This window comes from Centropristis striata, chromosome 7 (assembly GCF_030273125.1).
Source record: "Centropristis striata isolate RG_2023a ecotype Rhode Island chromosome 7, C.striata_1.0, whole genome shotgun sequence".
Taxonomy (NCBI): domain Eukaryota; kingdom Metazoa; phylum Chordata; class Actinopteri; order Perciformes; family Serranidae; genus Centropristis; species Centropristis striata.
Genome location: NC_081523.1, coordinates 10,758,754 through 10,771,787, shown reverse-complemented (window position 1 = coordinate 10,771,787; position 13,034 = coordinate 10,758,754). Strand labels below are relative to the sequence as shown.

At 40.2% G+C, this 13,034-nt stretch overlaps 1 protein-coding gene across 2 annotated transcripts in view; it reads left to right on the top strand.

Annotated features, from left to right (window-relative positions):
* coro1ca (coronin, actin binding protein, 1Ca) overlaps window positions 1-13,034 on the top strand; it is a 33,602-nt gene that overhangs the window by 8,518 nt on the left and 12,050 nt on the right. For both annotated transcript variants that reach the window (XM_059336520.1, XM_059336519.1), the window contains one exon: window positions 5,488-5,684. In XM_059336520.1, coding sequence (XP_059192503.1) covers window positions 5,490-5,684 — 195 coding nt within the window. In that variant the 5' untranslated portion in view covers window positions 5,488-5,489. The remainder of the gene's footprint in view (window positions 1-5,487; window positions 5,685-13,034) is intronic.

Below are 13,034 nucleotides of genomic sequence, written 5' to 3'. Positions count from 1 at the left end.
CACATGTGGCTGTTATCTGTGGCATAGTGGGACAGAACTAGCCCTTATTTGACGGGTTAATTGTTAAACACTAACATATAATATTGAGCATTTCCTACTGTTTGTAGAGCTAAAGGATGGTGTGACTGGGAATCATTGTGCAGGCTCAGACTGACCTTCAGAATGCAGTGATTGTTTTGTCAAGGCTAGTCACACTATGTGTGGTGATAAAACGGCACATCTTATAACGCTCTCCTGCATAAAACAATGCACTATTCTGCTGCAAATTAACAGAGCCAAGAGCTGCAGAATAGCTTTACTGCTCGTTCTGTATTAAAAAGGGGACGGCTTGATGGTGTTCTAACAAACAGATGATTGAAAAGTACTCTCTAGCAACATCATAATGAAACTACTGCACTTGACTTGATGGTTACCATTGGGTTTTACCACAATGAAAAGACATGACTGTTGGAAGTGACACATTTCACCATTTCAATAGTCTGTTTACATTTCAGGTGAGCAATAGGCCATGCAGTCATGCCTCATTTTATATCTACAACGCCAAAGTAATTCTTCACAAGGTTCAGTAGTTGAGAAGCAGCGTGTCAGTGCTCTGTAAAAACTCCAAATAAAGCTCTGCTTGTTCTCATCATCATCTTAACCTCCTCCCATAGTTTGCTGATTGGTCTGGCCTCCAGCTGCTAAGCACAGTCCATTGTCAATGGATGTTTTCCAGACTCAAATCTTTCAGAGAAACACAAGCTTATTAAATTTGGTCCGGTTTTGCAAGGCGGGGATTACAGTAGTTCCAAATGTGGAGATGTAACTAAGTTTAACAGTTGTTTGCATTTTGACATTTTAAGTAACCTTTTAAGACATGAGTTTGTATTTCTTATTGTATTGTTTTTTTCTTGCTTTGGTATTTCCCTGATGTTGCTAAGCAGCATGACTGTGTTGCTAAACATGTCTTGGAGACGGATTGCAGCTTACCAAACACCCATGCAGTTGTCCATGGCATGAAGTGATTTTTTTTAACCTTTAATTCAGCTATGTCTCTTATTCCTTGAAGTTTATGTTACCAACTCTGTCACCTGTTGTAGACAATACAAAACATAAAACCCAGCATGAAGAGCAGCTTGCCTGGGAGAGAGGTCATCAGACATTTTCAGTAATGCAGGCTGGCAGGGAGGGGAGTATTCAGGTACTCAACCCTCTGGTGGATACCCAGAGGTCAGCACTGATGACTGCTAGATGATTTGGCAGTAATCACATTAATTATTTGTATATATACTGGCCCATCCTTACTCTATCTCATGGAGTTATGTAATTCTAAATAATTATTTCATATTACATTTTCACATCTTGGCCCAAATTTAATAAAGCTACAGCATATTTGAAAAATATAAAGGTTATAATGGATTGCCTTTCTTTCTTCTGCTAAATTGCCACTAAATTGCTGATGAACTGGCAATGGCCTCATAAGTCAGTGATTGCTTTGCCCCCCCCTTTTTTCATTCACTCCAGCCAAGAGAACATATGGTACCATTAGACAACCAGTAGGGACTAGCTCTAATTGACCACGAGCAGTGGCCAACAATTAGCCTGTCAAACATTCAACAATCATTCAATTTAACATCTATGCCAAATTCAACTTTCTTCAAATGCCATGTAATATTTTCCCCAATATCTTATCTTTTTAAGAGTTTTTTTTCAATTCCATAATTTTCTTAACTAAATCATGAAAGAATTATGAGATGAGGGGAGCTGAACATTCTTTGCCTAGTAGCTCAATAGCTTTTAAATGAACATTTCCACTGTGCCAATTTTATATTGCTGATACAGTATAGACTGTACTCAGGTCAGACCTGGGACCAGATGCACAAATGATGCGTATGCCTTTTCCCAAACAATTTTTTTTTATTTTATTTTTTTTTATAAAGGAATATGCATTGATACAAAGTGTGCATTTCATATGCGCTTCAGACCAGAGGTACATGTGATTTTTAACTAAGGGAAATGTGGAGGATATGATGATGATGATGATGATATTCAATAAAAGTTGAGTCGGGAAACATTTTTAGGTTGTTTTACACTTTCACTGATTATGTTTTTATTTTTGCAGTCTACACATCGTTCTGTCAAATATTAAAGGCACTTTTCTAAACTTTATTTTTGATTATTTTAGTGATAAATCATTATTCACTTTATTTACTCTTCAGCCATCGTGTATCTGTTAATAATAAATATATGAAGCACTTTGTAAAGTCTGTTTCAAAATGAGTGCTATGAATGAATCATTGATCATCCTTCTGAGATTTTAGTAATAAAATCTGATTGAGAAGTTACTGCCATGATGATTTGCAGAAACTTGAGTATGAATGCTACAAATAGCTGCAGCCACGTGTATTGACTCGGCACTGTTGGAGAGTATCAGGATGCAGAAGGGTGTTTAAGGGCGTTTTCTACATCCAATTTTGGATTACTGTGGGTGTGGAAATTAGGCTTTTGCATGTGTGCCTAGTTCCATAGTGATTGAGATCTATAAAACAAAATCAGGTGTAGGTGCGACGTTATAAATCAGACAAAAAGAATGCGAATGCACATTACTTCTTTGTGTGGATTCACAACGAAAGCTGTGTATACAGAGCTTTATGTGTTTGGCCCCTGCAGCCTTAAACTGAAGTTTCTAGGTTGTATTCATCTGGCACACTAGAAGTCACAAGAAGTCAAATTTGTATTCTTCTGGGTTGTGTCTAACAAGGCTATCTGGCTGATGTCCCAATCTGTTCTGTTTCACTAACTTGAGTTGAGTTACACGTTTGCTAGAAGAATCAGTTCCAATAACCTGGGGCTCTTCACCACTGCATCGATTCATACACAAGCACAGCAGCGCCAAGAGCAGCAGAATCAGTTCAGATAGTCAGGGGCCAGACGCAGCGTCACCTCAAACATGTCTAATGCATATGGTACGTGCTGTATTTTCTACAGATACAGTACATACTTCACAATCAGCTATGTGTAGGGCTGCTCTCTGTATATTAATAGGACAGTTACATAAGAGGAAAAGCTTTTAAAAATCATATACATATTGTAAATGTTCAGTATATAATAATAAAGTAAAACAATCAGTCAAACAGTGAACGCCTGCAAACCTTTAGTATCAGAGAGCAGCAGCAGTTTCTGCTGGAATTTGACAGTTGACACTGTTGACAGGTTGCTGATTTAGTTGTCTGTTCACATGTAGCTCCTATTCCACCATGATTATGTGACAAATCTGTAGCTCCAAAGGTGAGCAAGCAAGCCTTACTCCTCATGACAAGTTGTCCCTGTTTAGTGTTTCTCCAGAAAACCACCACATTAATGTAAGGAAGAGTAGCACTTCTTCTCCGATTTGCTCAGTAGTTACAAAAGGCTGATTCTTGGCTGTTGATGACATGCTGTGAATGTAGAGAATAATTATCTTTAATCACCTTTGTCAAAGTTTACATTTCTTACCATCAAAATGAATTTACTGTCTTTTTAAACTATATCTACCAGGATTTCTGGAGACAGTTTATATTTTGATGACAGTCCGTTGCTCTTGGTCTGCGTCAGACTTTCCCGGAGTAATCAAATTCAGTTTCCTAGACAAATGCACTTCTGATCCAGATAAATTTAGAGGAGGATTTAGAGACTCTTATGCAACTTAGTGAAAACTGGAAAGTCCTCGATTTAAGGAAGATTAACACTCAAGTGTCATTAACTATTTTATCTTATTGCTCACTGTCTGTGTTTGAAGACAAAAAGTAAACAGTTGTTATGACTTGACGTGTTTTACACAGCAGTTGGTCTTTAAGGACCCTCCCACATCCTTACAGGAAGAACTTCCTGCTTGTGTTGTGATCCTTGTCCTGTCGGAAGCCATACAAGTGTTTCTCACTCATTCTTTCCCTCTTGCTCTGTCTCACTCTCTTTTACACACACACACACACGCACACACACACACACACACACACACACACACACACACACACACACACACACACACACACACACACACACACACACACACACACACAATGGAAAACCACCTCCAAAACATATCCCACATCCTGTGCTGTGCTTTTATCATGTCGGTGATTCAGGCTGGGAAACTGTTACCATGTGCTGTGTCAAAAAAAGATTTAAGAAGCTTCACAAAACCATAAGCACTTAAGCCTTTGTCCTTCTTCAGGTTGTTTGTTTGATGGACCTCGGTTTTGATTTTTTTTCTGTATCTGTAACTGGCCTTCTTTCCGTTATCCTTGGAAGTAGTGTGTTTTTTTTTTTTTTTCAAGCACAACACTTGGACTTGTAGCTTTTGAATGGGCTTGTTTTCCCAAAGCTCTCTTGTGTGCCAGCAGATTCTTGTCTTGGTGAAGATTTTAGTTGATCCAGCTACAAAGTCTGTTACTGTTTGTATTGGGTATGTCCTATTTTTCCTTTGCAAGTGGCTCTTCGTGTTCGTAAGTGTGCCACATACGAAGCGTGTTAGTATTTCAGATGTTTAATATTTGGCACAGTGAAAGATGAAAAGGAAGATGCTGGGAAAAGAGTCATAAGAAATATCATCAAGCATAATTGTTTTGTTTTTCATTATTCATATGCTGTAATTTAAACCCCCTTTGAAAGTTTCTGTAGTTTAACAATGAGTGCCTTTATATCACTTTCTAGGGGTTAAGTGCTTTTTTGGAGGTGTTTACCACAAAATATTGACTACATTTACTTGCACAAAATATTCCAAATGTTTCTACCAAGCTGTTTACATGGCTAATGGAGCTGAATAATCCCATTAAATTCAGCCATTCATACTTTTTGAATGTTGTCATATTGAGAATTATAGTGGAATAATGGGGTGCATGTAAACATAGACAATGTTGTCACGCATAATAAACTGTTGTTGGTGAGCTGGGACATGCTGGGGCTGCTTTTAACTTTTGATTGAATGAACTCCATGTGCTTGCTGTGTGATCACGGGGGTAAGGAGAACCCACATGGTGGATACTAGTACATAAAAGTTGGTGTTATGGGTACTGTCTCATTTTTGGCCTGAACAGATCATATTCCCCCATTATTACCCAGCAAATTAGTAAAGCAAGATAAAAAAAGGTTTGTGTGTGAGAGTAGAAGGACCTCCTTAAAGAATGGAGCTGCACATCACCCCCCTTCCAAAATTGGATGTTAAATTCACATGCATGTGTTAGTAATAATCTGTGAAACTGTCAACACCATAATGCCTAGAAATTCCAGTGAGACCCTTGGAGTAGCAAGTAGTATTGGTTTGTTACAAAACACCCTCAGATCATATGAGCTTCTTTCCACAACACGTGTTTGACTCTCACTCTTAACAGCTTTGCTGCAATTTGTGGATGGGATGCCTTGTGTTCTCAAGTCTTTCAAGTAGTCTATGTATATCGGATAATGTTGCAGTTCTCTATCCTGTTTACCCAACTAGCATATGTTAAATCATCCTCTCTGCTCTTTGCACAGATATGAGACGAGTTGTACGGCAGAGCAAATTCCGTCACGTCTTTGGCCAGGCGATGAAAAATGACCAATGCTACGATGATATCCGGGTGTCAAGAGTCACATGGGACAGCTCCTTCTGTGCAGTCAACCCCAAGTTTGTTGCCTTAATTATTGAGGCCAGTGGCGGAGGAGCTTTCCTCGTTCTCCCTCTTCATAAGGTAAGTTTCTGGTGTATCATGTGAGAGTAGTGGAAAAGCACTGACATGTGTGCTTAGACAGAGCACATCAGTCAGGGCTTGCCTACATGTCAACTCGATGGAAACAAAACAGATGTGTAAGCTTGTTTGCATTTACTGCTTCTTTATGCAACATCAGTAGTACATGTCTAACAGTGTGGTTAAAAATGCATTGGGTAATCCGTGTTTTTAGGTACCTTGTATTACTTGCTCTGTGATGAAATCAACTAAGTTGTTTGGCTTACTTTGGTATTTTTTTCTAAGTGACAAATTCTCATTAGAGGGAGAGCCTGTTTTTGATAGCTATGGCTATGTTTCCGAACAGGCCGTTCACCTTAGAATGTAAGCATTTTGATGGAAAACCAGTTTGTCTGTATTCTGAGAAAGATGGTGCATTGAAAGGTGTAATGCTAACCTTTTAAAGGCATTGTGTTTCTTTTGAGTGCAGTTATGCATGTGATGTGTTTTTGTTACAGATGAATTAGGTGGATCAAATTACTTTGGGATATTTTTAGATTGGGGCGGGGGAAATTTTATTATCTATATGTCAGTGATGACATAAGGGGAAACACATCAGATCAAACTTAGACCGACATGAATGTAAACATAAAGCACTTAAAAGGAAGACAGAGTTGAGCTAAAATGCTTAACTCCTCTCTTTATTTTTTACTTGGAACAGCCCCATTTCCAATCCTTTGTGTACAGTAAATAATAATTTGCATTGAAGACTTTGCCTCTTTCAAACTGGACTGCTGACGCTTCGTGTCAGTGCACCTTGGGATTAATGTTTACCAGCGGGCTGTTTCACACACACCCTCATGTGTACAACAGAAACTACTCCAAAGCCCTGGAGCGGACAGTCTGCTGATCCTTGCATCCATATAAGGAATCTCTCCAGTCCAACTAGAATTACTTTTGGGTTGGGCAAGACAGCATTTGAATGAGTGTTGAGCTGTAAACAAGTTAGCTGGGTGAACACATCCCTCACTTTTGTTTTAACCCTGCTGTCATAATTGGGCTAATTAAGGTGCAATAGAGATTAGATTGAATCCAACAGGGGGCTCTGGAACAGAGAGCCCTTGGGTGTCATTATGGTTGATAGTGGTGAACTGTTGCCTGCTATTGTTTCTGTTTGGCAGCTCTAAGCAAGCCAAGTGTCAGGTCCTGACACTGAGTGACATAAGTACTGCAACACTGTCGACAGAGCTAACCTGGGTCTGTAATTAGTGTACACCAGTACTCTGCTATGTCATCTGAGAAGGCTCTGACATAGGGGACCAGATCCTTAGGCCTGTCATCGCACACGCTTTCACCTCTCAACACCTCATTCAGTACAGAGCGAGAACTGGAGGTGGACTGCAGGCTCGACCAGTTTCACACTCTTCCTGCCCTCCTCTCTGTGTCTGTGTTTGAATGAGCTGCCCTCTGCATGCCATGTCCCAGTACAGTAATGGTGTGTCTACTGAACAAGGTCTACTTTCACTATTGAACTAAAAAGTTGTGAGAGACTAAGGTCTTTATGTGCAGGGCGAACCTCAGGCAATTTCCTGAAGTGAGAGGTTTGGGGAAAAAAAAGCTCTCTTCATTTTTCTTTTTTTTTTTTTTATTATCTTCCCACATACAGGCTGGCAGGCGTGACACAGACTAATCCTCCTGATTTAGTGTTTTCCTCATTTTAACAGGCTATGTATTGAAACACTGGGGCTAAAAGGGGAACACCATGTTATTTAGAATATAAAAGTATATTATGTTAGTATGTTAAACTTGAGAAGGTGTGGTCAGTATTTGGCCAGGGCGATTCATTAAAATCTATTTCATTGTTGATTTTTTGGCTCCCTATAATTATGAAAAAAGGATAATCAAGATAACATGATTATTGTGCTGAATTAGTTTTATCTTTTGTCATAAATCTCATCATTAATGTTGACTATGTGATTTTTCTTGATAATTCTTGGAATTTGTCACCATGGTATATACAAATGAATTTTTCTGACAAAGGTGGTCCATCTGGAAATCTCAGCTGACAATGCAGGTCCTGAAAAGTGGGGCAAGTCTGTTCTTGGAGACACTGACAATGTGACCACCGGCAATGGTTCAGCAATACAGTGTTGCTCTCAGCACCTGAGCTTATTTCTAATAAACTAAATAAAGGATCGAGATGTTGCCTCTTAATTGAAGAATGGTTCAATGAATTTGTTTGTGAATCAGTACGTTTTTCTATTTGTTATTGCGCAGACTGTCCAAAGTGTCAGTTTTACTTTAAGCGTTTCTCAGACATGGCTCTGCTTTGTGGATAAAACTCTGTGCCTGATTGAGGGACACTTGCAGTTGGAATCACCTGGGTCTCATTTCGTTTTTTTGTTTCAAGGCCACACATCCCCAAAACACCCCCTGCCCCCGACCTTTCCCATCCCTAATGTGAGGGTGCATCTGTCCGGCTAACCCATCTGCCTATGCTGTGTTGCTCCCAGTCTCTGTGGGCAGCCAGCTGCTCAGGGCCTTTGTCCCACGCTTACTCCCAGTGCAACCCTTTGTCATTACCACACTTCGGCAGGGGGGGAAGTGTGATGATGCTCCTTCCCCCTTCACAATTAAGCCATATGCAAGTGTGCATAGTCTTTGTTAAAGTGATGCAGCAATGTTAAAAATATGATTTATTGAGATTTGAGTCCTAAAAAAGTATTGTACTCCCTTCGCTTATATTCCAAGAAAACTACTCTGTCATAATTTATGTATATGTATATACATATGTGGAAATGGATGGAAAAGCATCCCTGGGAGTTCAGAGGTTGATGTCGTAGATCTGTGACTTGACCTGAGGTCTGAGCCTCATTTGGAGTTGTCAACCAATGGAGCCATGTCTTTGTGTGACTCAGTAGGGTGAGGTTAGTGCGGCAGGCCGCCGTGACTCAGCACAGCCATGAGTATTGTTGCTTCCTCCTGTCAGAACACAGGGATTTATAGAGGGGGCATCAGATGTCCAGCTCAACACATGTCATTCCCTTGCCTCATGCTTTCAATCTCTTCCTTTCTCTTTCTTAGCAGGATGCCTGCTAATTTATTCACTGATTTCCATATGAAGGAAGCTGTGGGAGTGAATGCAGCAGCCAGCAAAACATTCCTGATAATTCCTCTCTGTCTGCTCCACATATGAGAAGAGAAGTCTCACTAAATCATTACAGTTGCTCTGATTTATATCCCTTAAATAGAAATCCCTTATTTGATGTTTCTAAGCATGCCGTTTTTTTTAAAATTCCATGCTGTCTGTGCTGTTTTATCCATCAGCATCTTTATTTTCCAAGCAGACTGTGTGAGTCACTTTGTCAATTGTTAGCGTCTTTCGTTTCCTCTTTTGTCCATTTCCTTTTTAAGATTGACCTAAACTGCAGCCATAACACGCCACAAAGTGCATTGCTTAATGTAGACGGCATGTTCCACGTTAGTGATTGAAACGCTGCCTCTGTACAGAAAAGATGATCAGATGTGGAGTGTGTGTTTGATTTGGATTCAATCCCTCAATGCACCATTCATCCAGTGCTCAACCTTTGCTGCTAGTAATCCCTGGGTGTGTGCACGGTGACACATTATTTCTGTTCTGTCTCACATGCACCAGTTTGGCTGCTAACTAAGCTACGCTATGTCTCTGTTCACAAAAATACACTGGGTGTGCATGATTTCCAGGGTCTTTTCCCCATACTTTGGTCAGTTTGTGTTCCAGGACCTCTATATTGCTCAGTTGCCTCTGCCTTTGCCGCCTCTGCCGCTCAGTCCTGCTGACTGCAGATTTTACCATATATGGTCATTCACTGCTCCCTGCCTGACAGCCTTCCAAGACCATTTCCTCCCTGCCTTGCCATTGGCTGCTTCGTGCAGTGTCGGCACACATGTGAATTCTGGGATAGGCCGAAATATGAAGAGCGGCCAAGATGAGAGAACTGGGTTGAAGTCAGATGTTGTCTCTGTCATAGATTCACTCAGTGAATCCGAACCATATTAGAATAATTATTTTAATGTGATAATCAGTATGATAGCTGGAATACTGAATAATAGTATATTAATACAGACCTGTGAGCCCTGATAGCTTTTTTTTAAAGAGTGCAAACCCTAGTCTTTTGATGCATTTGAGTCTGCTACACAAGCAATTTATTCACAAACCAACTACTGGTGCACACAAATGCACCAGTCTGACACAAATTATCTTTTTGGCTGGGCAGCCTTTCATATGTTCCAATTTCTTTCTAAAAATATATTTTCATTCATATGTTGATTGATCAATATTTCAGACCACAGGTGCTAGCCTCTATCAGTGCAGCATGCACTGCAGAAATAGCCGTCCTGCTTATTCATTCATACAATATCTACTTGAGAGATGACATGAGTTATTTACCCCTCTGATATCCATATGATGGCTTTTAAAGTACTTGCACAGACTAAATCACTACAGCCAGAGACATACTAGAAACACTAAACCTGCGTCATCAGTCAGTGTTCAGTTCAGTGGCCTGTTAACAAATATCTTGTGTTGCAGGAGCACATATTTGAATTCTAATACTACGAACAGATGTGGTTAAAAATTTCAGCTGTTCCACATACTTTCTAACTGGCAGCAGAGCAACCGGTATAGTAATAGTACCAGTAGTATTAGTAGAAATGGTAAATAGTGCACTTGTAAATGCTATCTGGAATTAATCTTGTGACCTAGATAGTTTCACTAGTCATGTACTGAAAACCTACAGTACTACAGTGTATCTGTAGTACATCTCTGTATAGGTATGTCTACTTTGAAACCTGATCTATATTTAGCTAAAGAGATGGTCTGTGGTGCGGTGCACTGTATTGTTCCTGCCCTATCATACAGACAGACGCAGAGACATGTAAAAGTGGAAATTTCCACGGAGCTCTGAGCAGCACTGGACAGCATGCAGACCCTTTAGTGGTGTGCATGTGTGAATCACATGTTGAGCTGCAAGGAAAGGAAGTGTGCAGAATGAAAAGAATGTCCTCTACTGCCTTGAGGGTTGTCGTTCATCCATTTTTTGTGTGCCGTTTCAGTGTTAAGCTTTGTATCTATCGCTGTGATTCACTCTCATTTTCTGCAGTCTTACTTGTTGCTATGCAACTGGTTGTTTTCTAGGCGTCAGGCATTCCTCTGGAAGGACACAAACGGCTGTAGTGTAGTTATGGACATCTTAGGTATTCGAGTTTAGCCCCTTGCTTTTGGTGTGGGATGTTTGTTAGGTTTTTTTTTTATCACTGGTCCAGTTGACTTATCTTTTCCTTGTTCTGGACAAAATTATTACCACTTCATATTCAGTCTTGCTAAGCACGCTTCCTATACCTGTAGGCTGGATGGTTGCCTTGGAGATGATTTACTTGTTTGGCTGGTTTGGTCTGTTGAGGCCCACTTTTTAGCAGTGTTGTAAAAATGTGATGTAACTGACAGTCTGTGTAACTGTTCACCTGGCAGCCAAGGTCTTGATAGATATTACAAAACTGGAGCAATCTCTTTCAATCACCAAAGCAAAGTACAGCCTAATGTTGTTTGGTTTCTTTTTTAGTCACATAATTTTCCAATAATTAACACCAAGATTTGATAATGTGAATCTTTAAGAAAAATCAGAATTGATTAAAATGTTTATACCTGCACCCATCCCTCTTACTGTAAGCCTTTTTGTTTCACTTAAGCTAGCTTTTTGTGAGTTGTAATACAATGTAAGGCATGCTTTTTGTCAGTTTTATTTTGCGATTAAGGAAACAATGCATGTTTCCCTGCACTCTAAGTTGAGATGCAGGGAGCAGCAGCTGATTCTGCACATATGGGACTTCTTGCTATCAATTTGTTGCCAAATAGCTGTAGGTCAAGATGACACTGACTTTTTACATTCTGCTCTAAGTTCAAATTGCTACAGATGGGAATTTATAGATGGAACAGATGGGAGTTTATAGATACCAATTTCTTTGTCAATTCTGCTCATCAGTCTCTTACTGATTCCTGATCAATTTTGCGTGTGGAAATAAATAGATTCTGAGTGTAGAAACCGAGCAGACTGTGACAGGTTGTCAAAGATGCCACATTTTGGACCATTTTCATCCCTTCGGCCATTACTCTCTTGTTGCAAGTTTCCAGCAGCACAGACAGTTTTGCTCTCAACTGGAGGCAGACCAGATACCCCAGACATTAATCCGTTCATTCTATAGTAACATTTGAGTCATAATTGAGCTCCCAATTGGTCACCAGCAGTTATGATGTGTCTGCTTTTAATCCCCTTGTGATTAATTACTCATTAATCACATTTATTACTTTGTCTCTGCCTCTTCACATTTAATTTTGCTTGTGGCTGCTGCACAACATTCTCGTAGATGTTTTAGTTCAGATGCCAAATTTTACAACAAACACAGACTTGCAAATTTGCCTGAAGCTGTGCTTTTTCTAGAGGAACAGAGGAGGGAATGCAGCAAGTGGCCACAGGTTCTCTTACCTGCACTGTTCCACCCAGGTGATCCTACCACAGTGTGGTTTGTGTTACGAGCTACCTTGTTTTGTTGTTTTCAGTTAAACTGTTAATTGCTAGTGCTAACAATTACAATGACCTAACTCCATGCAAACTGCGTTCCTGCCCTGTGTTACGTGTTATCAGATGTTTATGCAGGCTCGAGGCAAGATGTACTTGTGTTAGCTCTTCAGACCCTGGAATTCGTAATTGTGTATATCGGACACGAACACCATTAACACCTCAAAGGGTGCTATATTTGACACCCGAGCAGCCCTCTTGCTCTCATTAGTAATACCCATACCAGAGCTGCCTGGGGCCGAGGTGTGGAATGTGAAGAACGCCTGGCTCCCTGGTCGAACTGTCGGTCTCCTCTGCCCCGCTCGAGTTGATCAGGAGGTTGAGTGTTACTCTGGCTTTATGGTTCATTGCTGCAAGTTAACCATATACGTTACTATCTTTGAAAAGTACAGGATTATTTTATTTAATTGTTGCTTGTGCAGGTGACTAAAAGTGTTGATGGAAAGCTGAGTCTAATGTAAGAGGTTGTATGCTGCAGCAGCATGTCTGAACTGGAGTCAACATGTGGGATCTACTGAGAAGTCTCTTGAGTGTTGAGGTCTCATCGCTCCTGTAGGTGGTCTTAATCTCTGCAGGCTCCGTCTACCAGGCGTCTGCAAGGACGGACATAAAACACAAATGTATGCTTATCATAAATGTTCTGTTTACATACTTCTAATTGCATGTATGAACAAGAAAAGTCGAGCCACATTCAGTTCTGAGGTTCAGATAAATTCAGAGTTTTACTGTCAATTAGCACTAAGCTGTGATAATGATGTAC